At 43.9% G+C, this 26,585-nt stretch overlaps 1 protein-coding gene and 1 pseudogene across 1 annotated transcript in view; both read left to right on the top strand.

Moving 5' to 3' along the window:
* The window catches only part of LOC126236999 (protein takeout-like), a 110,878-nt gene that overhangs the window by 53,057 nt on the left and 31,236 nt on the right, over window positions 1-26,585 (top strand). The window contains exon 3 of the mRNA XM_049946724.1: window positions 16,862-16,957. Coding sequence (XP_049802681.1) covers window positions 16,862-16,957 — 96 coding nt within the window. The remainder of the gene's footprint in view (window positions 1-16,861; window positions 16,958-26,585) is intronic.
* LOC126238704 (5S ribosomal RNA) lies at window positions 7,099-7,216 on the top strand (annotated as a pseudogene).

The following is a 26,585-nucleotide window of genomic DNA, read 5'->3' as shown; positions in this document are numbered from 1 at the left end:
TCTATTATTTTTGAGAATGATGACAGCAGAGAAATGGGCCAGTAATATTCTATGCCTTCTGTGTCATCTTTCTTAAGCAAAGGTACAGCACTTGCCTGTTTTAACTGCTCTGGAAATGTCCCTGATGTGAAGGATTCATTTATTATATTTGTTAAGGGGCCTTGTATAATCTCTATGCATTGTTTCAGTACACACATTGTTACTTAATCTAAGCCTACTAACTTTTCTTTAGTTTTTGAACAGTTTTATTGACTTTATTCTCTGTGGTTGGAAGTAACGTCATTGTATTTAGTGCAACATTATTTACAGGTGTTTTATTTGTTTTGGGGAATTTTTGCTGTAACTTCTCTGCAATACTTGAAAAATGCTCGTTTACATAGTTTTCTAAGTGCTGTGGAACGTTATTACTTTATCCCCCTCCCTTAGCAGTATGTTATTCTGCGTTTGTTTGCCTCTCCCCGTTTCCTTTTTTATAACATCCCCGACAGCTTTGCTTTTATTCTCTGCATTACATATTACTTTGTCAATAAATGACTTTTCTGCAGCAATCAGCAGCTTCCTATAGATCTTTTTGTATCTATGATAGAAATTTAAGAAATCTGGATCATTGCGAATCTTTGTCATGGAACTGAGGTGTTTAAGTGTTGGGAGGACTTCTTAACACCTGCTGTTATCCATCTGTTTTTGTGAGATGTTGATACAGACATGCATACTTTTGGAAATGCCTTTTCAAAGTTCAATTTAAACAGTGTGGAGAATTTAGAGAATTTCATATTCACATTGGTTTCCTTATACACTTCATCCCAGTTTTGTTTCTCTAGTTCTTTTAAAAAATCTTTTATTTTGATTTCTTATAGATGTCGTTTGTAGGGTCGTAGTTTAAGGAATGATTTGATGCCTTACTTTACTGTTGTTATTTGACAGGGATGGTCTGATAGTCCGAGATTTTACAGCTACGACACATTTTTCCCTGTCCATATTTGTGGCCACATGGCCAATTACTGATGAAATCGTTGTGGTAACTCTTGTTGAACTATTGACCAATAGGGACATGCCAAAACTTTGAAGGATGTTTATGAAGGTGCTTCTGGATTCATTTATGATATTAGTGTTGATGTTAATTTCCCCACACAGAATAATGTTGACCTTTGTACTTGAGACTTTATCTACAACGTCTGTTAACATATTGGAAAAAGGTGTCCACACTACCACTGGCAGGTCTATACATACACATCAAGCCCTGTTAATTCAATAGCTGATATTTCAAAATGTTTCTCTTCACTTATGGTACTGAGGTCATGTCTTGATTTTCTTCTGATATAAATGCGTGATCCTCCACTCCTTGAAGTGGTTCTGCAGCAAGAATTTGCCTATTCATACAATGATAATACTACATGTTGGATTTCTGTATCTCTACACCAGTGCTCAATAATACAAACTACCGTGCAGTTCAAAGATTGGAGCTCAACTTCTAATAGCTGTATTTTATTTTTTATTGATTTCATGTTTTGATGGAGGATTGTTAAGTCTGTGAAATGCCGATTTTACTCTTTCCAATGGTTTGTTTTTCTTTGTGACATTTGGTATATGTGATGTTTGAGGTGTTAAAATCTGTCTTGTGAGTGATTGTTTCAGTATTTTTTAAAGTGTTGGAGATACTCTTTAGGCTGGGGAACCGGTTGTCTGGATTTATCCTAAAAAGGACCTACTTTTCCTACCTATGACAACAGGTATTTGACCATGTGTGGCCCGAGATCCACCCCCTATACTTTCATGAATCAGCTATATCGATCTTCCCTTCCCAGTCCTGTTTAAGTGTAGGCCATGCCTAGTGAAACCACATCTGTTGATAGTCCCGACAGGCACCAGAGAAACATGAGCAAAGTTGTCTGTCCTCAGACCCATCCCTAACCCCACACTGATTCGCCTCACAGCTCCATCAAGGTGTGGTCGATCATGACGCCGGAACAGCTCAACAAAGTGTACGTTGGTGCCATGAGTCAGAGAAGCTATCTTGTCCAGGTCACTACCTATGTCATATGCCCCATCCCTCTCCAAATTGTTTTCCGCCCCACCCATTATCAGTACATGGTCCTCTTTTGTAAAGTCCTTACATAAAGACTCTACGTCCTCTATCACATGACTTAGCCCTGCATTTGGCTTGAAGATACTGGTGCCCTTGTACGCTGCTCCTAAACTTTCCTGTAACTGAGGGCCTACAATTCACCCACGGCTATTACCTAGCAGCAGCACTTTCTTTTTCCTAACACTTTGTAAATTCCTAGGCTTCTTGGCCTCAGTTGAAGTTTGCTGCACATTTCCTGCTCCTTGTTCTACCTGAGGCTCTTCTCCACTTAACTCTGGCATTGGTAGGTACCTGTTTTTTGTGTTGATGATAAAACTGTCACATCGCGTTCTCTTTCTTCCTATCCTCCTACCAGCTGCAAGTTCCCAACCAGGTCAAGTTTTTAAACGTTTATAACTCGGAAAATATAGGCCTAGATCGCTTCTTTTTAGCTAGTAAGCAATACGAAATATGTTAGTTCTAATTAAATACGATTTAGAAACGTTTAATTAGACTTTTATTGCGACAATAGACACTGATGAAACTAGTAGTAGTCTTTTTTAAACGAATTTTGCACTATCAAGAAAACTTGAATAGAAATTTTTGTGTTTGTCACGTAAAATTTCAGGTTATGTCACGATTATCGGGACTTCAGCTAAAGAACAAGTTTTTTCAAGAACAAGCACTGCTGGGACGCTAATGTTCCGTTTTGTGACAAGAACGGACACTACAGCAAGTATACAAAACAAAGAAAATTTAAATTTGACACTATTTCGTCTAAAATAAGTTCTTTTAGCGGCCGAAGAAAATACCTGTGTTCTCACTCGGAGGCCATCTGTAAACATATGATAGTAAAGTAGAAACAATGTAAACAATACAGAACTTAAACAACTGCAACATGCATAACGGTGGACAAAAAGTTCTTAGTTTTTCCCAACTATAGGGATTTGTACAAATATTTTGACAACTAGTTAATACGCTCAGTATGGGCACCAATACAGAACTGACAACGATGGCGCATGCTGTAAATGATGTCATCAATCTCATGTTAAGGCAATAATGCCCATTCTTCCTGTAGAGCTATTCGTAAGTCTAGGGGAGTAGTTGGTGGGTACTGAACTTGGCTGCAACTCGTCCCCCGAGGGCACCCCCCCCCCCCCTCCAAAAGAAAAATGTCTGTGAGCATTATGGGACTTAACATCTTAGGTCATCAGTCACCTAGAACTTAGAACTACTTAAACCTAACCTAACCTAAGGACATCAGACACATCCAGACCCGAGGCAGGATTCGAACCTGCGACTGTAGCAGTCGCGCGGTTCCGGACTGAAGCGCCTAGAACCGCTCGGCCACCGCGGCCGGCAGGGCACCCCAGACGTGCTCTTTTGGATTCAAATCGGGAGAGTGAGCAGGCCACGCCATGCGTGCAATATCGTCCATTTCCACGAAAACATCAATAACTCTAGCTCTATGAGTTCGAGCATCATCGTCCATCAGTACAAACTCTAGGCCCACAGCACCCGCAACAACATCGCTTGAGGTCCCAAGATCCCTTCACGATACCTGACAACACTTAAACCTTGCAAATTCACCTGCATAATTTCATGAGGAGGTGTTGAGTGGTCGACATAAACCCTGCCCACACCGTTAGGGATCCTCCTCGATATCGGTCTCTTTTCTCAATGTTTGGATCCCAGAATCGTGTTCCACTTTCCCTACCGATGAGAATCTGTCGAGAATCACTCTGAAATCTAAAGCGGGACTCATTTATGAGAAGAACGTTGGCACACTGTTCGACCGTCCATGTGGCGTGTTGATGAGTATACTCCAAACATTCCCTTCTGTGAAGACGCGTCAGAGCTACTCATACAGCATGTTTCCAACAATAAAGGGCACTGTACCGAAGCCTTCTGTACCCCGTTTGCGTCTACTACACAACACATTCAGTGGATGCTGCGAGATCAGATGTCACTTGCCGTGCAGTGCCCTTACAGCCAAATAACGGTCCTTTGTTCTGATGTCACACATGGTCCGCCCTGCCCTCGTCTTCGAGATATAGTTTCGGTCTCCATAAACTATCACCACATTCGAGAAATAACAGAACGATTCACATTAAGCCGGCCACATTAGTTTGCGACTCCGCTGCTTCCATTCTTCCTATGGCCCTCCTCCGCAGTGTGTGGTAGGCGTATTCTCTGTGCAATACCGCACCGTCCATGACTTACGTCTCTCTAATTCACCTCGTATCATTTCAACCGAATACAAGGAGTAAAGGTTTAAATATCACATAGAAAAAGTAAGAGTATGTAATAAATGACGCAGCCCATTGATGGAGCATCGTATGGCATTCCGTATTCTGTATTTGGAGAGGAGTAAGATGCCGTGCTGAGTTGCTGGAAGTGCCCGGTGACAGAGCATCCTCATTTGACAAAGCGGTTAGGTGGCGCAGACAGGCATCTCTGGAGCAGACAAACTAGTGAAAGAGTTCAAAACAAATAATCGTCTCCCGATTTAAACCGAATTTGGTTTTACTATGAGTACTCTTTGGCATTGGCCCTTCCTCAGCTTGCATTTATCGCTAATCTCTCACCCAACGCAAAGACCCAAGCAACTGGTAAAAGGCGCCTGGGACTCATCTATATGTAAGAAGAGTAAAAGAACGGGCCCGCAAACTTACAGACCAATATCCTCAATATCGGTTTGCTGTAGAATTCTAGAACATATTCTGAATCCGAATATAATAAGTCTCCTAGAGACCGAACAGCTTATGCACGAATCAGCACGGCTTTAGAAAGCATCATTCGTGCGAAACTCAGCTTGCCCTTTTGTAGCATGATATACTATGAACTAGGGGTGAAGGGCAACAGGCAGATTAGATATTCCTAGAGTTCCGTAAAGCATTTGATACGCTGCCCCACTGCAGACTGGTAACGAAGATACGAGCATACGGAATAGATTTCCAGATACATGAGTGGGTCGAAGGCTTCTTAAGTAATAGAACCGAGTACTTTGTCCTCGACGGCGAGTGTTCGTCAGAGACAATGGTATCGTGAAGAGTGGCCTAGGGACATGTGATAAAACCGTTGTTATTTTCTGTATACATACATGATTTGGTGAAAAGGGTGAGCAGCTGCCTGTAGTTGCTTGCCGATTATGCTGGTATACGGTAAGATGTAGAAGATGAGTGACTGTCGGGGTATACAAGATGCCTAAAAAAAAATTTCTAGTTCGTATGATGAATGGAAGCTAGCTCTATATGTAGAAAAATGCAGATTAATGCAGATCAGCAACAAGAACAAACCCTTAATTATTTAATGCAGCGTTTGTAGTTTGTTGCGCGACAGAGTCACATCGTTGAAATATCTGTGCGTAATGTTGCAAAGCGATGTCATATGAAACAAGCTTATAAGAATTTTAGTGAGGAAGGCGAATGGTCGACTTCAGTTAATTGAGAGAATTCCAGGTAAGTATGGTTCATCTGTAAAGGAGACCGCATATAGGACGCTAGTGCGACCTCTTCTTGGATAGGCCTTCTGTCGAGTGCTTGGCTTCCGCAGCATGTCTAATTAAAGGAAGACATCGAAGCAATATAACAATGCTGGCTGCTAGATTTGTAATCGGTAGTTTAGAATAATACTCAAGTATTACGGAGATGCTTCGGGACATCATATGGAAATCCCTGGAGGGAATGCGACGATCTTTTTGAGGAACACGACTGAAAAAATTTAGAGAACCAGCATTTGAAGCCGACTGCAGAACGATCATTCTGCCACCGACGCAAATTTCGCGTAAGAATGACGAAAATAAGAGGCATGTTAAACAGTCGTTTTTCCCTCGCTGTAATTGAGAGTGGAACAGGAAAGGAAATAAATAGTAGTACAGGGTACCTTGTGCCAAGCGCCATACTGTGGCTTTCGGAATATGTAGGTACTCATGGAGGCTGTCAGGACGAAGCGTGACAATTAAAATATTATGGCGATCCCTCGTACACATAGGGAACTACGGAGCATTGTGATGTGGTTTCGCCACCTGTAACGTGACCGTCAAGTTTGGTACGTCTTGTTACCAAGACTCAACGTACATCGTAGCCATTAAATTTCTTCCTAATCAGAAATTATATTTTTTATAGAACGTGGCTTCGGACTACATCAACAAATTACTGAATCCACGACCTGGGTTATAATCTTAAATGAGGGCTCATTAGGTATCATGCTGTTGAGATTAATTACTCAACTTCTGATTAATTCCCTAACATCTCGAATACGAGAAGGGCAGCGAACGAATGGTATGACAATAGTAACTGCAAATCATACGCATGCTACGGTGTAACAAAAGCATATTCGTTCTAGAATTATGTCACTACTTACTTTTGGTTTCACAAATTATACACAACTCACAATACGAATTGAAATTGCATTATTTATGGTAATAATGATGCGAAAGTAGTCAGAAAATACTATAATCTATTTGTTAACTGTAGTGGTTGATTATTAATCTTTGGAATTGTAATTACTTAAGCAAAGAAGAACTAAAATGTAAAGAGTCTTTAATTAATTTAGCCCCAGCAGTATTGCTTGATACTTCAACTATAAAGGAACACTAATCGAGCATAAATATTAGTAAATGCACAATCTTGTTGAGAGAAACTTAAGTAACTCTGTAGTCTTAAAAATTGAAAATAACTGAACTACATCGACTTTTCTTGTTGGCTGATGTTGTTTCATTAGGACCTTAAGCCTTGGTTTTCCTTTACCGTGGTTTGAAATCACTCATTTCATAATTGAAGCAATGTTGCAAATGGAGCAGTACCATCAACCCAGAGCATGTCATATGTTAAAATGCACGTTGTTCAGCTTCCAGAACATCTACCATCTCTAGCATTAAATGCAGTGTTCAAGTTCAAGGACATTACAATAAAGGATATTTTTAAGTTTACCATCTCGTCTCTTTTTCAAAGTATTCAGTTTAACATATCTTACACGATTGGCCAATTTCGACCCTACAGGCCATATTCAAACACACTAAGTGTTTATGTGCCAACGGCCTTGCCGCAGTGGTGTCACCGGTTCCCGTCAGATCACCGAAGTTAAGCGCTGTCGGGCTGGGCTAGCACTTGGATGGGTGACCGTCCGGTCTGCCGAGCGCTGTTGGAAAGCGAGGTGCACTCTGCTCTTGTGAGGCAAACTGAGGAGCTACTTGATTGAAAAGTAGCGGCTCCGGTCTCAGAAACTGACATCTGGACGGGAGAGCGGTGTGCTGACCACATGCCCCTCCATATCCGCATCCAGAGACGCCTGTGGTCTGAGGATGACACGGCGGCCGGTCGGTACAGTTGGGCCTTCCAAGGCCTGTTGGGGTGGAGTTTAGTTTTTAGGTATCTATGTATTGTACAACTATCGTACTATTAAACGGCGCACATATCCAGTTTGCAAGCGAGTACGTAAGGTGCAAGCGTCAGAATTAACACCAGAAAACTTATTACGTGCAGTAATACTCATCATACTCATCACACTGACCTATGCCATGACACTATGTGTTCTACCCTAGGTCTAGGGTTCCCTGCACGGCAGCTCGGCGTGTTCAGTCAGAGGGCTAGCTGCCCTGTGTAATAATAAAATAATAATAATAGTAATAAAAACCTGAGAAAATTATTCAACGATCAACTTTCAAAAGGCGTCATGTGATATCCACCCAGACCAAATGACGAGAACAAACAGGGAAAAAATGGAACGCGATTGTAGCGGAAGGGGAAGACACAATGGTTATTGAAGCATATGGGCTTGGCAGTATGAATGAGACGGGAATAAGACTAATTGAATTCTGCAATAAATTTCAGATGGTAGCAGGGAATTCTCTGTTCGAGTAGGAGGTATACTTGTAAAAGACCGGGAGACAAGACCAAATTCCAGCTGGATTACATCATGGTCGGACAGAAATTCTGAAATCAGGTATTGGATTGTAAGGGACACCGAGATGCAGATGTAAGTCTCAGATCACAATTTAGTAATGATAAAGAGCAGACTGAAATTTAGTTTCCCAAAACAATGAGTGTGGAAGGAAATGACATACTGACGTACTAAGGAATGACGAGACGTTTTTGAAGTTCGCTAAGGATGTGGAAAGCTGCGATAAGAAGTACAATAGTAGGCAGCTCATTTGTAGAGGAGTGGACTTCTCTTCAAAGGGGACTCACAGATTTTGGACAGATGAACGTAGTTACTAGGAAAGTAACTGCGAAGAAACCTTGAATAACAGGTGAAATACTTTAACTGAACCGATGACCTCGCAGTTTTGGTATCTTCCACCAAACAACCCGACTTTAACTGACTGAAGAAATAAGAAAGTACAAAAATGTTCACGTAAAGGCAGGAATATAAACACGTAAATTACTTAGGAATGAAATAAATAGTAAATTCGGGATAGCCAAGGCGAAACACCTCAAGAAAAATGTGAAGAAATGGAAAAAGAAATGATCGTGGAAGGACTGCTTCAGCATCTAGATAAGTCAAAGCAGTCCGGTGAATTTAAAAACAAGGGTGGTAACATTAAGCCTGCATTGGGAATTCCACTGTTAAACGCACAAGAGAGAGAGAGAGAGAGAGAGAGAGAGAGAGAGCAGCTTTTTTTTTTTTTTTTTTTTTTTTTTTTTTTTTTTGTCGTCAGTCTACTGACTGGTTTGATGCGGCCCACCACGAATTCCTTTCCTGTGCTAACCTCTTCATCTCAGAGTAGCACTTGCAACCTACGTCCTCAATTATTTCTTGACGTATTCCAATCTCTGTCTTCCTCTACAGTTTTTGCCCTCTACAGCTCCCTCTAGTACCATGGAAGTCATTCCCTCATGTCTTAGCAGATGTCCTATCATCCTGTACCTTCTCCTTATCAGTATTTTCCACATATTCCTTTCCTCTCCGATTCTGCGTAGAACCTCCTCATTCCTTACCTTATCAGTCCACCTAATTTTCAACATTCGTCTATAGCACCACATCTCAAATGCTTCGATTCTCTTCTGTTCCGGTTTTCCCACAGTCCATGTTTCACTACCATACAATGCTGTACTCCAGACGTACATCCTCAGAAATTTCTTCCTCAAATTAAGGCCGGTATTTGATATTAGTAGACTTCTCTTGGCCAGAAATGCCTTTTTCGCCATAGGGAGTCTGCTTTTGATGTCCTCCTTGCTCCGTCCGTCATTGGTTATTTTACTGCCTAGGTAGCAGAATTCCTTAACTTCATTGACTTCGTGACCATCAATCCTGATGTTAAGTTTCTCGCTGTTCTCATTTCTACTACTTTCGTCTTTCTCCGATTTACTCTCAAACCATACTGTGTACTCATTAGACTATTCATTCCGTTCAGCAGATCATTTAATTCTTCTTCACTTTCACTCAGGATAGCAATGTCATCAGCCAATTGTATCATTGATATCCTTTCACCTTGTATTTTAATTCCACTCCTGAACCTTTTTTTATTTCCATCATTGCTTCCTCGATGTACAGATTGAAGAGTAGGGGCGAAAGGCTACAGCCTTGTCTTACACCCTTCTTAACACGAGCACTTCGTTCTTGGTCGTCCACTCTTATTATTCCCTCCTGGTTGTTGTACATATTGTATATGACCCGTCTCTCCCTATAGCTTACCCCTACTTTTTTCAGAATCTCGATCAGCTTGCACCATTTTATATTGTCGAATGCTTTTTCCAGGTCGACAAATCCTATGAAAGTGTCTTGATTTTTCTTTAGCCTTGCTTCCATTATTAGCCGTAACGTCAGAATTGCCTCTCTCGTCCCTTTACTTTTCCTAAAGCCAAACTAATCGTCACCTAGCGCATTCTCAATTTTCTTTTCCATTCTTCTCTATATTATTCTTGTAAGCAGCTTCGATGCATGAGCTGTTAAGCTGATTGTGCGATAATTCTCGCACTTGTCAGCTCTTGCCGTCTTCGGAATTGTGTGGATGATGCTTTTCCGAAAGTCAGATGGTATGTCGCCAGACTCATATATTCTACACACCAACGTGAATAGTCGTTTTGTTGACACTTCCACCAATGATTTTAGAAATTCTGATGGAGTGTTATCTATCCCTTCTGCCTTATTTGACCGTAAGTCCTCCAATGCTCTTTTAAATTCCGATTCTAATACTGAATCCCCTATCTCTTCTAAATGGACTCCTGTTTCTTCTTCTATCACATCAGACAAATCTTCACCCTCATAGAGGCTTTCAATGTATTCTTTCCACCTATCTGCTCTCTCCTCTGCATTTAACAGTGGAATTCCCGTTGCACTCTTAATGTTACCACCGTTGCTTTTAATGTCACCAAAGGTTGTTTTGACTTTCCTGTATGCTGAGTCTGTCCTTCCGACAATCATATCTTTTTCCATGTCTTCACATTTTCCTGCAGCCATTTCGTCTTAGCTTCCCTGCACTTCCTATTTATTTCATTCCTCAGAGACTTGTATTTCTGTATTCCTGATTTTCCCGGAACATGTTTGTACTTCCTCCTGTCATCAATCAACTGAAGTATTTCTTCTGTTACCCATGGTTTCTTCGCAGCTACCTTCTTTGTACCTATGTTTTCCTTCCCAACTTCTGTGATGGCCCTTTTTAGAGATGTCCATTCCTCTTCAACTGTACTGCCTACTGCGCTATTCCTTATTGCTGTATCTATAGCGTTAGAGAACTTCAAACGTATCTCGTCATTCCTTAGTACTTCCGTATCCCACTTCTTTGCGTATTGATTCTTCCTGACTAATGTCTTCAACTTCAGCCTACTCTTCATCACTACTATATTGTGATCTGAGTCTATATCTGCTCCTGGGTACACCTTACAATCCAGTATCTGATTTCGGAATCTCTGTCTGACCATGATGTAATCTAATTGAAATCTTTCCGTATCTCCCGGCCTTTTCCAAGTATACCTCCTCCTCTTGTGATTCTTGAACTGGGTATTCGCTATTACTAGCTGAAACTTGTTACAGAACTCAATTAGTCTCTCTCCTCTTTCATTCCTTGTCCCAAGCCCATATTCTCCTGTAACCTTTTCTTCTACTCCTTCCCCTACAACTGCAATCCAGTCGCCCATGACTATTAGATTTTCGTCCCCCTTTACATACTGCATTACCCTTTCAATATCCTCATACACTTTCTCTATCTGTTCATCTTCAGCTTGCGACGTCGGCATGTATACCTGAACTATCGTTGTCGGTGTTGGTCTGCTGTCGATTCTGATTAGAACAACCCGGTCACTGAACTGTTCACAGTAACACACCCTCTGCCCTACCTTACTATTCATAACGAATCCTATGTTATACCATTTTCTGCTGTTGTTGATATTACCCGATACTCATCTGACCAGAAATCCTTGTCTTCCTTCCACTTCACTTCACTGACCCCTACTATATCTAGATTGAGCCTTTGCATTTCCCTTTTCAGATTTTCTAGTTTCCCTACCACGTTCAAGCTTCTGACATTCCACGCCCCGACTCGTAGAACGTTATCCTTTCGTTTATTATTCAATCTTTTTCTCATGGTAATTTCCCCCTTGGCAGTCCCCTCCCGGAGATCCGAATGGAGGACTATTCCGGAATCTTTTGCCAATGGAGAGACCATCATGACACTTCTTCAATTACAGGCCACATGTCCTGTGGATACACGTTACGTGTCTTTAATGCAGTGGTTTCCATTGCCTTCTGCATCCTCATGTCATTGATCATTGTTGATTCTTCCGCCTTTAGGGGCAATTTCCCACCCCTAGGACAAGAGAGTGCCCTGAACCTCTATCCGCTCCTCCGCCCTCTTTGACAAGGCCGTTGGCCGAATGAGGCTGACTTCTTATGCCGGAAGTCTTCGGCCGCCAATGCTGATTATTTATCAAAATTTAGTCAGTGGCCAGGATCGAACCCGGGACCGAAGACGTTTTGATTATGAATCAAAGACGCTACCCCTAGACCACGGGTACGGAGCAGCTGGATGGGAAAAATACACTGAAGGCCTCAATGAGGGAGAGAACATAGGACTGAAACATGAGATCAGAATTTAAAAGGGCCTCGGAAGACTTACGTTTAGATGAGGCAGAAGAGATGGATAACACTCTATCGTAATCTTTAAAATCATTGGGGAGGTGACTACCAAACGACTATTCAGGTTGGTATGTAGACTCTTTGCGACCGGCGACATATTACAGAGTCTCAGAAAAATATCATCCACGCAAACCAAAACATTGCATCAAAACAAGTGTTCAGTTTCGAGTGCTGTGAAATATTGGAAAAAACCGCAAATTTGCGTTTATAAGAAGAGGAACAGCATCAAAAACGCAGCAGGATCGTAATATGTAGAAAATCGTCCACGCAACCTGCCACTGAAGATGCCTTGCAGAAAATAGAGGCAAAACGCGTATGGCGCGAAAATTGTGTTTCATTCAGTTGTAGTCAGACGGTCCATAAAGTAAAAATTATCAGTATACCGTTAAATCATCCACACTTTTCGAAAGACGGCAAGGGCAGGTAAATACGAAAAATATCGCACAATCAGCTTATCTGATCATGCGTTCAAGAACAATGGAAAAGAAAAATGAGGATCAGTTAGATGACGATCCGTTTCGCTTTATGGAAGGTAAAGGCACTAGAGGCAGTTCTCACGATGCACTTGATAAAGGAAGTTAGGTTGATGACAAATCAAGACGGACTTATAGCATTCGCCGACCTAGAAAAAGCGTTCCACTATGCAAAATGGTGCAAGATGGTCGAAATTCTGAGAAAAACAGGAGTATGCTGTGAGGGAAGATGTCGATACGAAGCAGAGTAACGGCAACGATAAAGCAAACATAGCATTGTATCTACAGTAACAGTTGCCTTAGTTGATATTTCGTCAGAAAGCAACCAAAGGAATTTCGCAGAGTGAGAAAGAAACCGGATGGTGCTCCCATTATCAGAGGTTACAGAGATCCATTCAGAAACTGCGTACATTAAACAAAATTCAACGTTTTAACGGAATGAAAGTAAACATGAATAAATACTTATATTATCAATACGCTCGTAAAACAATATGTTGTTACAGTATCTCACAAGGAGCCCCGTAAGTACGAGGTCACAAGTTCAGTCTTTTGTAAGGCTCATTTGAAAGTGATGTGTTGACAATTATGACAGGAAAATACACACATCAAAACAAGTTTTGCGTCACCTCGGTTCCGAGAGTTCTGGAACCTGTACATTTCCGCCATTTTTATTGCTCATCAGAACCACACATTGCATGTTGTAGCACCATACAGTGATACCTTCAGAGGTGGTGGTCCAGATTGCTATGCACACCGGTACCTTTAATACCCAGTAGCACGTTCTCTTGCACTGATGCATGCCTGTGTTCGTCGTGGCATACTGTCCACAAGTTCATGAGGCACTGTTTTTCCAGATTCTCCCACTCCTCAACGGCGATTCGACGTAGATCTCTCAGAGTGGTTGGTGTGTCACGTCGTCCATAAACAACCCTTTTCAATCCATCCCAGGCATGTTCGATTGGCTTCATGTCTGGAGAACATGCTGGCCACTCTACTCGAGCGATGTCGTTATCCTGTAGGAATCATTCACAAGATGTGCACGATGGGGGCGCGAATTGTCGTCCATGAAGACGAATGCATCGCCAATATGCAGCTGATATGGTTGCTCTGTCGGTCTGAGGATGGCATTTACGTGTCGTACAGCCGTTACGGCCCCTTCCATGACCACCAGCGGCGTACGTCGGCCTCACATAATGCCACCCTACAACATCAGGGAACCTCTACCATGTTGCACTCGCTGGGCAGTGTGTCTAAGGCGTTCAGCCTGACCGAGTTGCCTCCAAACACGTCTCCGACGATTGTCTGGTTGAGGGCATATGCGACACTCATCGGTGAAGAGAACGTGATGCCAATCCTGAGCGGTCCATTCAGCATGTTGCTGGGCCCATCTGTACCACACTGCAGGGTTTCGTTGTTGCAAAGATGTACCTCGCCATTGACGTGGGAGTGAAGTTGCCTATTATGCAGCCTATTGCGCATAGTTTTAGTTGTAACATGACGTCCTGTGGCTGCACGAAAAGCATTATTCAACATGGTGGCGTTGCTGTCAGGGTTCCTCCGACTCGTAATCCGTAGGTAGCGGTCATTCACTGAATTAGTATCCCTAGGGCGTCCTGAGCGAGGCATGTCATCGACAGCTCCTACATGTCCGAATAACATCGCTTTGGTTCATTCCGAGACGCCTGGACACTTCCCTTGTTGAGAGCCCTTCCAGGCACAAAGGAACAATGCGGACGCGATCGAACCGCGGTATCGACCGCATAGGCATTGTTGAACTACATACAACAGGAGCAGTGTACCTCCATCCTGGTGGAATGACTGGAACTGATCGACTGTCGTATCCCCTCCGTCTAATAGGCATGGTTGTTAAATCTTTGGGCAGGTTAACTGGCGTCTCTGAACAGTCAAAGGGACTGTCTCTGTGGTACAATATCCACAGTCAACGTCTAACTTCAGAAGTTCTGGGAACCGGGGTGATGCAAAACTTTTTTTGGTGCGTGTATTAGATGCTAATGACTCAACCTGTGCGTGAAGAGGGCTGTTGTGTCTAGAAATCCTGCATACTCAGATCGCTAGACAAACAATAAAACAACTCGTTCAAAATGGTTCAAATGGCTCTGAGCACTATGGGACTTCACATCTGAGGTCATCAGTCGCCTAGAACGTAGAACTACTTGAAACTAACTAACCTAACGACATCACACACATCCATGCCTGAGGGAGGATTCGAACCTGCGACCGTAGCGGTCGCGCGGTTCCAGACTGAAGCGCCTAGAACCGCTCGGCCACATCGGCCGGCAAGCAACTCGTATTAATGAGTTTTGTTATAATAAGTCAATTACAATACTTAACTTTGATATGTGTCGCAAGCAAAGGGCGACATACAAAATAATCGGTCTTCAGAATAGAGACTCACAAATCTGTGCTACGTAGAGATAGCTAACGAAGTGGCTAACATTGAAGCTGCTATCGAAGTGGGCTGCCACCAGTCATGAGCGGCGCTTCTGTCGTCTTCACGTAGGGGCCGTTGCTGTCGCGTTGTCATCCTGGAGGGAGGTCGGCCTGCATACGATTGGCTGACTTCATAGCCTTCTCCTCCCTGTCGTTCTCGACGTGCCGGCGCTATCTTAACGCTGTAACAAAGGCGACAGGAAATGCGGATTCAGCACGTGCAGAGATCAACCTTCTATGGAATGTATGTATTACACTTCACAAAGCGGACATCGTCGGCGTTCAAGAAATATTCAAAGCAAACCATTAAGTTGCTCTTTGAACACCGAACGAAAAATGGCGTGCCACAGTGGTCACAAAGGTTCGCACTATCAAGATCGACGGCGAACTTCTTAGAAGTTACAAACAGTGCAGGACGTTCAGCCCATGTATCCACTCTTAAAGAATGCTTATAAAATGATAATGGTGTAACTGGGTGATGACATGCATCCGAATGTGGAACAGTCTGTCACCGACCTTTCACAAATTGCAACACATTTTAAGCTTTTCACGCGAATTCAGGCAATATAAGCATGGACCTTTCCGACTGTACTTCTGATCAAAACGTGATTCTGGTAAGTGGAGTCCAAAGCTTTTGTTAATATGCCGTTTGCGGTCTTTTGTGCATATTTCCACAGCAATTTTCATGTCCTAATAAATATTTCTTTATGTATAACCGAGAAGTGAAATACCACTTTTCATAAATTTAGTTTTAAAGTATTTTTACCGCAACGAAACGTTTTCTTAAAAATTTTACTCCTCTATTACACTCCCTTAGGGGTTCAATTTCCAGAAACACTGAAACAGGTATTTATTTTTTATTACCACCCGAGAAATCAAACACCAATTGTCATAGATGTAGCCTAAAAAAATCCTTTAGTGGTTCTTTAGTAATTATTTATTTTCAAAGAACTTTCAACCACTATTTTTCCCCCTTAGTGGTTTAATTTCAAAAAATGTTGACACTCAAATTTTTTTATTTTCTGACTAACCAGACACCAGTTTTCGTAATTCTAACTTCAAAATTCTCTTATTAGCGACGTACGTTCAAAAAGCCTTTCATCTCCTATTTCACCGAGTCTGTAAGTCAGGACATTGCCTTTTAGATATAGAGATTAACAGTCGGCGTGATTGTGTAGGAATGCGTTAAGGCATTGATGTTATTTGATCTTGAAACTACTCTTTTGGTACCTCTAACATCCAGAGTTCCTTTCATATGCATTTCCTATTCAAATCCTGATTGGTCGGAACTGAGAACAAACTCCCTATTGCACGCTGGGCTAAGTTTATTTATCTCATCTAGAAAATTTTTGGCCTATTCCGCAGCTTTCGTGCATCGTCAAGTTGACGCTTTGTTTGAAATTTCATTATCTTACGTCTCTAATTCTGTAGCACTGCAACCATCCACTGCTTCCCTTGAAACCACTGTAACCTATGTTTCGCACAGTTTGACGTGCATAATGTAATACATCACTATCATGCATGTCCCGTAAACTGTATCGAACAAATTGAGTCTAACGTGGGTGAACATCTGATGTCATCACCCAATGTAAAACTACATCATTTCACGATGATTTGTCGTATCTATACTGTGTGCCAAATGGCGACTAAGAAGCTACTGGGTGGCTGGGTACTGTATTTGTGTCGGTGCCAGATAACTTTGTATTAATTCCTCCTCAGCGTAGACTGGAGGACGATGACGCTCAGCGATGTGCTTCGCTATCGTGTTTTGCTCAGAGCGCGTGTTCTGTTACAGCGGCGGACTACTTCTCGCTGTGCGAGCGCAGCAACGCCGACTTCAGCGGCTGCGTGGTGCGGTCCATACTGGACGCCAAGCCGCGCCTTTCTAAAGGTGAGTCACAGCTAGTAAACACGTGCAATTTGTCACTAACACGTTTCTACACCACCACACAGAAAATATTCATAAGCAAATACGAATAAGGATTGGCGCCTAAATCGCAGTCCTCGCTATACTTTTGATAGCCAAAGTACGGAGCTACAACCTCATGAGCCGTGTCCATTTCGCTATCAGATGTTGGTTGATTCGGAGGGAGGAACCAAACAGCGAGGTCATCGGCCACATCGGATTAGGGAAGTATGGGGAAGGAAGTTGGTCGTGCCTTTGAAAGGAACCAAATCTGCATTTGCCTGAACTGGTTTAGAGAAATCACGGGAAACCTAAATCAGGATGTCCAGATGCGGGTTTGAACCGTCGACCTCCCTCCCTGTGTGCTAACCACTGCGCCACCTCGCTCGGTCGCTATCAGATGGAAGTCTGACAAAATGAGTATCTCCGTATAAATATGTATTGTGGAGATTCTCTTAGTTCTGTCATTCCGTCCAACCGCATTGGCAACGACTCTTCCACGCTTTGTTTGAGACACAGATAAACTGCTGTCATTACGATATTGTTTGTACAAGTTGTGGAACTAGAAATTTCATGGCGTAAAGATAACCACTGAGAGTATCAGCAACGTGGTGTACCCAAATGGGCTGTAAACAGTCAATGCGAAATATTGGCTTTTTGCAAAACAACATGACGCTCTTTTAATATTGACATTCATTTGAACAAAGTATCACACATACTCGGCCACACTGATGTGAAATTTATGGTAACGGCGATTTATACACTCCTGGAAATGGAAAAAAGAACACATTGACACCGGTGTGTCAGACCCACCATACTTGCTCCGGACACTGCGAGAGGGCTGTACAAGCAATGATCACACGCACGGCACAGCGGACACACCAGGAACCGCGGTGTTGGCCGTCGAATGGCGCTAGCTGCGCAGCATTTGTGCACCGCCGCCGTCAGTGTCAGCCAGTTTGCCGTGGCATACGGAGCTCCATCGCAGTCTTTAACACTGGTAGCATGCCGCGACAGCGTGGACGTGAACCGTATGTGCAGTTGACGGACTTTGAGCGAGGGCGTATAGTGGGCATGCGGGAGGCCGGGTGGACGTACCGCCGAATTGCTCAATACGTGGGGCGTGAGGTCTCCACAGTACATCGATGTTGTCGCCAGTGGTCGGCGGAAGGTGCACGTGCCCGTCGACCTGGGACCGGACCGCAGCGACGCACGGATGCACGCCAAGACCGTAGGATCCTACGCGGTGCCATAGGGGACCGCACCGCCAGTTCCCAGCAAATTAGGGACACTGTTGCTCCTGGGGTATCGGCGAGGACCATTCCCAACCGTCTCCATGAAGCTGGGCTACGGTCCCGCACACCGTTAGGCCGTCTTCCGCTCACGCCCCAACATCGTGCAGCCCGCCTCCAGTGGTGTCGCGACAGGCGTGAATGGAGGGACGAATGGAGACGTGTCGTCTTCAGCGATGAGAGTCGCTTCTGCCTTGGTGCCAATGATGGTCGTATGCGTGTTTGGCGCCGTGCAGGTGAGCGCCACAATCAGGACTGCATACGACCGAGGCACACAGGGCCAACACCCGGCATCATGGTGTGGGGAGCGATCTCCTACACTGGCCGTACACCACTGGTGATCGTCGAGGGGACACTGAATAGTGCACGGTACATCCAAACCGTCATCGAACCCATCGTTCTACCATTCCTAGACCGGCAAGGGAACTTGCTGTTCCAACAGGACAATGCACGTCCGCATGTATCCCGTGCCACCCAACGTGCTCTAGAAGGTGTAAGTCAACTACCCTGGCCAGCAAGATCTCCGGATCTGTCCCCCATTGAGCATGTTTGGGACTGGATGAAGCGTCGTCTCACGCGGTCTGCACGTCCAGCACGAACGCTGGTCCAACTGAGGCGCCAGGTGGAAATGGCATGGCAAGCCGTTCCACAGGACTACATCCAGCATCTCTACGATCGTCTCCATGGGAGAATAGCGGCCTGCATTGCTGCGAAAGGTGGATATACACTGTACTAGTGCCGACATTGTGCATGCTCTGTTGCCTGTGTCTATGTGCCTGTGGTTCTGTCAGTGTGATCATGTGATGTATCTGACCCCAGGAATGTGTCAATAAAGTTTCCCCTTCCTGGGACAATGAATTCACGGTGTTCTTATTTCAATTTCCAGGAGTGTATATAACTGGCATGCAGCTAGTTAAACGTCAGGTGCGCCAAGATGCAAACGCACGCAGTGGAATGTCGATGTGTAAACGTTTCATTTCCTTATTCAGTGTAGAATTTATTACTGATGTAGCTCTATGTCGATCATACAGGTGCCAAAGAACAAACCTATTTCGCGATACCTCCGACCTTATTTACGAACAACAAATTTAGTCAGAAGTTCAAATGGTAGTCTTTTGTGTGAGAAAAATATAGTGGTCCACCTGAAAACATTTTTCGCTAACAAGCTATGACACAGCATTGCATTTTTATCTACATGTTTTTATATAAACACTTTTTGCTACTCAGATCACTCACGTCTACTGCGATATTGTCTTGCAATTTCTGCCATTGGAACATTCTCTAAGTTCAGATATTTTGTACACTTCTTAATTATTATTAATAAGATTTCTAGAGCTCCCAGCCACGTTATCTGGTTAAATACACATAAGCTTTCAGAAGAGTGCTCCTCGGTCATTGTCAAGTCGTAACTGACAAGTGGTTTTTCTTTTCTTTATTGTCACTGCAGTTCCCTGCAAATGGATCGGTCCCGGCGGATAAAACTGCTCTTCAGCCAAAGGTTAAACTAATTGAAAAGATGGTTTAAAATAAGACAGATGACAATAAACGATAATCTAAAATCATCATTGCACAATATTTATCTTTTACATAAAAACAAATGCCAATAAATGGTTTTCTTTAAGACATATTGGTGGACAATGTCAATCATTTTAAAAAAGTTTTATGTATGATTTTGTACTACAATTAACATGTTATGTATGAGGCGGAGCTATGGGCCTCATGGGTGAGTCACGCAATTTGACTCTTGGTCTGGTCACGAGGTGTGGCCATGAATTGCACGCGTTGATCAGGTAGGCTGACGAGAGGATCAATGAACTATACTTAACAGGATGTATCTGGAACATTTTAGGTGATTAGAAAGTTAGTAGACAGCAACACAATTAAATACTTAGCTTTAATCCAGCGTCAGTGGTGAACATCGACCTTGACTTTGTGCACTGATATTTACAAGTGCAGTTATAGAATGAACAGCGAATACTTCTTTATAATTCTGATTTCTTCACACATATAGATCAATCGTCAATGCATAAACTGTATGTGGTGCCTGGCTAGGTCGTAGCTACTGACTTAGCTGCAGGTTATGATAACAAGCGTCTCTGAAATTGAGATCTCTGAAGCTATAACGAGTGAACCATTCCTATTAAAGGCCGGCCGGAGTGGCCGTCCGGTTCTAGGCGCTACAGTCTGGAGCCGAGCGGCCGCTACGGTCGCAGTTTCGAATCCTGCCTCGGGCATGGATGTGTGTGATGTCCTTAGGTTAGTTAGGTTTAATTAGTTCTAAGTTCTAGGCGACTGATGACCTCAGAAATTAAGTCGCATAGTTCTCGGAGCCATTTTAACCATTCCTATTAAAGTCTGCTGTAGAACTGGCCAGTGCGCTAGCTTGTCTCATAAGACCAGCCGAGTGTCGGCGATCGGTCTGCTAGTGTCGACAGGGGCGACTCGCGGGTCCGATGTACACTGACGGACCGCGGCCGATTTGAAGCCTACAACCTAGCAAGTGTGCTGCCTTGCGGTAACACCACATAAAGTACAACTACTGATGTAATGTGATGATGCTATGGTGTAATGGTACGCTGGTGATGCATGCAAATGATCGTGCTTATGATGAGGGTGCGATGATGAGAATGACCATTGGGCCCTGTGGAAACGCAGATAGCGACCACAAGTCAGCAAACTGGAGGAAAGGGGCGGACGAAAGTGGATGGATGATATGAGTTGGAGAATAGAGTTGGGAAGACGGGTGTGACTATGGACGGATTTCATTGTCGGTAATGGGACTTGATTGAAATCCCGGCGGGAAAGGATGGATAAGGCATGAACGTGCAGGAAGCTGAAATAGGATGTAATGGCGCGGGCGCTTGGATTGATGGCATATCAGGTGGAATATTGGGTGCTGGGACTGGGTTTTATGATAATGTGTCGGATCTTAGGTTGCTCTGAGAAGAGGAGAAGGTGTGGAAAGTGGATGAATTGTCACAGGATACTAGGTGGAGAAGGTAGGCTAACGCAGAAAATGAGGAGGAATGCAGGTGATTCCATGACTTTAAGGTCCCTGTAGAGTGTAGGCAAGGTGGACATTCAAGCAACGTTGTAGTACTTGCGGACGATGTGGATCAGAGATTTTAGGTGCGGATAAAGATAGGATTTAGACTCCAGGTGCCGGGCTGTTAGTATTTTTAGTCGGTTTTGTGTTGGATGGTAAGGAGATTCCATGTTATTTTTCCCTGGCAGTAGCGTGAATCGAACTTGGGTCCTCCGCATGGCAGTCAGCTGCGCTCCCATTTGGCTACAGAGACAAATATGGTAGATTTCCGTTTATTTACTTAATGAGAAATAAGGTGATTGAGGTAAAAAGTTCATCTTCGATGGAACAGTTTGGACGAAAACCACATTGGGCTTTGGGGATGGGTAGGTGGATTTCAAGGCGCTAATGCATTCATTGCATAAGGATGGTTTCAACGGTGTTGCTGAAATCTAAGGTGAGGCTGACAGATCGAGACGATGAAGCCTTAGGGGCTGGTTTATCAGTTACAGGAACATGAGGTTTTGGTAGTTTCCCTGTGTAGGTTTTAGGAAGAGGAGGATTTGGACATTTTCCTATGTAGAGGGTCTATTGTAAAGAATGGCAAGGGTTTCGTGATAGGCTCTAAGACATTCCTGTATCGTGACCGGGTGAGCTGCAGTGTATCGCTTTTTAGCGAGTGTTTGTGCAATGACTTCAGCTGTTACTCTCATGTTGAGTTCGTCGACTGCTCCGGAAGTAATGGAAGTTTGGTGCGAGACTTGTATGTTCATACAATTAGGGATCAATCGAGTAGTCAAAGGTGGGACCTTATGGGACGGTGAAAGTGTCTTCCAGGTGGTATGTGAAGTGGTTTGCTTCAGTAGTGTTGCCGGGAAGTGGTCTGGTCTTACATAGGATGGGATATGTGGGAGTGGAGTATTTCCAGAAAGCCTACAGGGTGCTTCGCAAAACTTTGTGAAATTTATATGTGTTCGGTTAGTTTAGTGCGTACCATGAGCCATTCCGACATCGTTTGGCTTGTAAGTAACAGCGATGGAGACGTCGGTGGCGTGTGAGTGTACCGGTTTCGAATATGAAGGAAATCTCTGTAGACACGACAGGAATTCTGGAGCAGGTAAGAACATATGGAGTGGGAGTGGGACGGTCTTTATAGAAGGTTCGGAGTGGGTTTTGATTGGAAATTACATATGAGTTTGCTAAACATTGTCAGGATTGTGAAGGCTGGGGTTATAGCATTCCATTATGGTGTGCGTTTGGACACGACATGGATTCTAGTTTGCACTGGGAGAGTCCAAAATTTGTCGGGATAGGTGATTATGAGGGGGGCGAACTGGGGTACGTATATTATATGAAATTTGGAAGAGCACCCATTTTGACACAGGACTTCAACTGGGCCTCAAGAGGTTAGGGGAGGCAACAATTGCATTGGGGGCAGTATGTGTCAGGGATTTCTGTCTGTAGACAGGGATGTACATGTCGTGGCCATTGATGATGTTGATAAGCTAATGGCACTGCTGTTTTTGGCAGGTGTGCAGCAGTACAGGTTAAGGTACTCAGCAACGTATGTAGCAAAGGTTGGATAGGAAATCTTCTTGGGTGGGATGCTAGGGCAGATGTGGACAGTGGAAAGGGTTAGTTTGAGTTTTGGGAGAAAGATGGTGAAGATGAAATACTAAGTTGGATGAATTAGGAGTGGTTGGGGTGCAGAACAGATATTTTGGAGATGGACGATGGCTTCTATGGCTCAAATGGCTCTGAGCACTATGGGACTTAACTTCTGAGGTCATCAGTCCCCTAGAACCTAGAACAACTTAAACCTAACTAACCTAAGGACATCACACACACCCATGCCCGAGGCAGGATTCGAACCTGCGACCGTAGCGGTCGCGCGGTTCCTGACTGTAGTGCCTAGAACCCGATGGCTTCTCCAGCATAAGCAATAGGATTGGAATTATCAGTGCAATGTCGAATGGAAGGAGACATGCGTATGGAATGGTGAGGTTGGAGGAAGGTTTCGTTGAAAAAGTCGACATGATTTCGTTTGGGTAAGATGGATACACTATCAGATCAAAAGTATCCGGACACCTGGAGCCCTCCATCAGTAACGCTGGAATTCAATATGGTGTTGCTCCGCCCTTAGCCTTGATGACAGCTTCCACTCTCGCAGACTTACGTTCAATGAGGTGCAGGAAGGTTTCTTGGGGAATGGAAGCCCATTCTTCACGGAGTACTGCACTGAGGAGAGGTATCGATGTCGGTCGGCGAGGCCTGGCACGAAGTCGGCGTTCCAGAACCTCCTAAAGGTGTTCTATACGTTTCAGGTCAGAATCTGTGCAGGCCAGTCCATTACAGGGCTGTTATTGTCGTGTAACCACTCCGCCACATGCCGTGCATTATGTGCAGGTGCTCGATCGTGTTCAAAGATGTACTCGCCATCTCCGAATTGCTCTTCAACAGTGGAAAGCAATTATGTGCTGTGCTAGTACCACACAAAACAACATGGGGTGCCAGCCTCGTCCATAAAAAGCACGTCCGTGCCATAACACCACCGCCTCCGAATTTTACTGTTGGCACTACATACGCTGGCCGATAACGTTCACCGGGCATTCGCCATACACCCTGCCATCGGATCACCACATTGTGTGCCGTGATTTGTCACTCCACACAACGTTTTTCAACTATTCAGTAGTCCAATGTTTATGCTCCTTACTCCAAGCGAGGCGTCGTTTGGCATTTACCAGCGTGATGTGTGGGTTATGAGCAGCCGCTCGACGTTGAAACTCAAGTTTTCTCACCTCCCGCTTAACTGTCGTAGTACTTGCAGTGGATCCTGATGCAGTTTGGAATTCCTGTGTGATGGACTGGATAGATGTCTGCCCAATACACATTACGAACCTCTTCAGTCGTCGGTGGTCTCTGTCAGTCAGCAGACGAGGTCGGCCTGTACGCTTTTGAGCTGTAAGAGTCCCTTCACGTTTCCACTTCACTATCACATCGGAAACAGTGGACCTAGGGATGTTTAGGAGTGTGGAAATCTCGCGTACGGACGTATGACACAAGTGACACCCAATCACCTGACCACGTTCGAAGTTCGCGAGTTCCGCGGAGCGCCCCATTCTGCTCTCTCACGATGTCTAATGACTACTGAGGTAGCTCATATAGATGGCAGTAGGTGGCAACACAATGCACCTAATATGAAAAATGTATATTTTTGTGGGTGTCCAGATACTTTTGATCACATAGTGTATTTGTTGGAGTGGAGAGAAGTTATATTTTGGATAGCATATTGGATGCCTTTTACGTCATATTGTTGGACGTGTTTCGTGGTTAGGTTTCACAGAGTCTTTCGAGACAAATAAACTGAATTGGAGTTGATTTTGGGAATAGGTACCCTATGTAATGAGATGGAAGATGGTGTGGTTGGCGAGGCCAATGTATGTGTATGTTTCGCAGGACTAAGTTTATGAAACGGATGATGTCTTCAATGACGGGTGGAAGACGATGGGAGTTTTTTGTGTGGAGTGATTTATCAACTCTGCGTATGGTGACGCTGAGATCAGGTTTTTGGAGAGGAAGCGTGAGTTTTCACTAGTGGAAGTAGATAAGGTGCGACTTGATTGATTGATTGATTGATTGATTGAGGGGGGGGGGGGTTAAGGGACTAAACGGCTAGATGGTGAGACTTGTAGCAGGTGTTGTAAGTAGGGGGATTTTCGGTCCAGGCATTGTTTGTGAAGGAAGATGTGTGATTACTGCTGTCGTCCTTTACAGACGCCCTGCCAGCTGTTCCATCACTGGTGCTCAGTTCTGTGCAAGCACGGTGTTCTCTTCAACCGTTTGATGGCCGGATCCAAAGATGGGATTATTTGTAAGACACAGTCTTTACCTAGGCTGTTGAGACATTCTTTTCTCGATCGCTTCTTTTAGTACGATCTTCCAGAAACGATTTCTGCGTTTAATGGTAGATGTCTCGTAAAATAAAATTTGATTCCGCATTAATGATCATGATCTGCTAACGCTGATTTCTTGGAATACTGGAGGCTGGAACCGACTCGTTTTCTATTCGGCGCTAATCAACAGTTCGCAGTTCGTCCGACATAAAATTTTTCACAACCATACGGTATTTAGTAAACCCCGGGCGTTTTGGGAGCTATGCTATCTTTCACAAACCTCGCCAGTTGTCCAATGTTTGCTGGAAACCGTAAGATTGAATCTATTTGATTATTCTTTAAGGGTCGACCAATCTTATCTCGCACTGAGCCCAGAATGGCCACATTGCAAGGCTCTTCGGGTCCTCCTCGACAGTTTTCTGCCTTCGGAGAAATAGGCTACGAAATTTGTCGGTTACCTTAGCGGTTTTCCTTGAATGTTTCCTGTAAGTGGCCAAATTCTTGTACCAGGTTTTCAGCTTATGAAATGGCTTCCGCTTGACACACCTATGTTCGCAGACTATACTGTTTCTTTTGTACTGGGTGGTGGCAGCTGATAGCGTGAGTGCGGTCGTCCCGTTCACACTGTGTCTGAGACATCCAATTTGTTTGAAGCATACAAGAACGTCAAGGAACGGCAAGGCACCGTCCGCCTCTACCTCCATTGTAAACTTGATGTGCTCATGTATGTCGTTGATGCGGTCTAAGGACTCTCTCAGCTTTTCTAGTACCTAAGTTAAGAAAACGAATGCGTCGTCGACGTGACGAGGAAAGCTACGAGACTTTGCAGGGGAGTATCCAAGGTGTTGTCTTCAAAGCACTGCATAAAAAGTTGGGCTATAACGGGCTTCCCATCACGAAGCGCAACAACGTTGTCCATCTCCCCCTTTAAAAAAATTACAAAAGCCCTGATGACGTTAAACTGCGTAGGAATATTCTCAGCAGCGATCCCAAAAAATGAAAGACAAGACAATCATTAAATTGGTTAAGAAGTGATCGATATACGAATATCTGAGAAGACAATCAGTAAAGCAGCAGCTTGCAGCTAAAGACAGTTTCGAACCCGTCTATAGGAAGGCTGACGTAACTAGCGGTAGCACTACCATATACGGATGGCAGCAGCCACACGATAGTCACAAACCACTAGTGGCGAAGCCCGTGAGTATTTAACCGCATGACGCTGTTGGAATCTCGAGAAAAATTTACGTATTTGTTTGTTGTGTAATTATAGGTCAGTTCAAGGGTTGTGCTGCATTGCACTGGTTTTTGCCGCATGGCATGTGGATAATCTAGTTATGTTTGAAGCTCAGCAACGACAGCTGGTGCATTTTTCTTCTTTCTCCTTGCCTTTACTGCTGCAGTGA

The sequence above is a fragment of the Schistocerca nitens genome, chromosome 2 (genome assembly GCF_023898315.1).
Source record: "Schistocerca nitens isolate TAMUIC-IGC-003100 chromosome 2, iqSchNite1.1, whole genome shotgun sequence".
NCBI lineage: Eukaryota > Metazoa > Arthropoda > Insecta > Orthoptera > Acrididae > Schistocerca > Schistocerca nitens.
The sequence above is the reverse complement of the archived record's forward strand: the minus strand, read 5'-3'. Positions and strand labels throughout refer to the sequence as shown.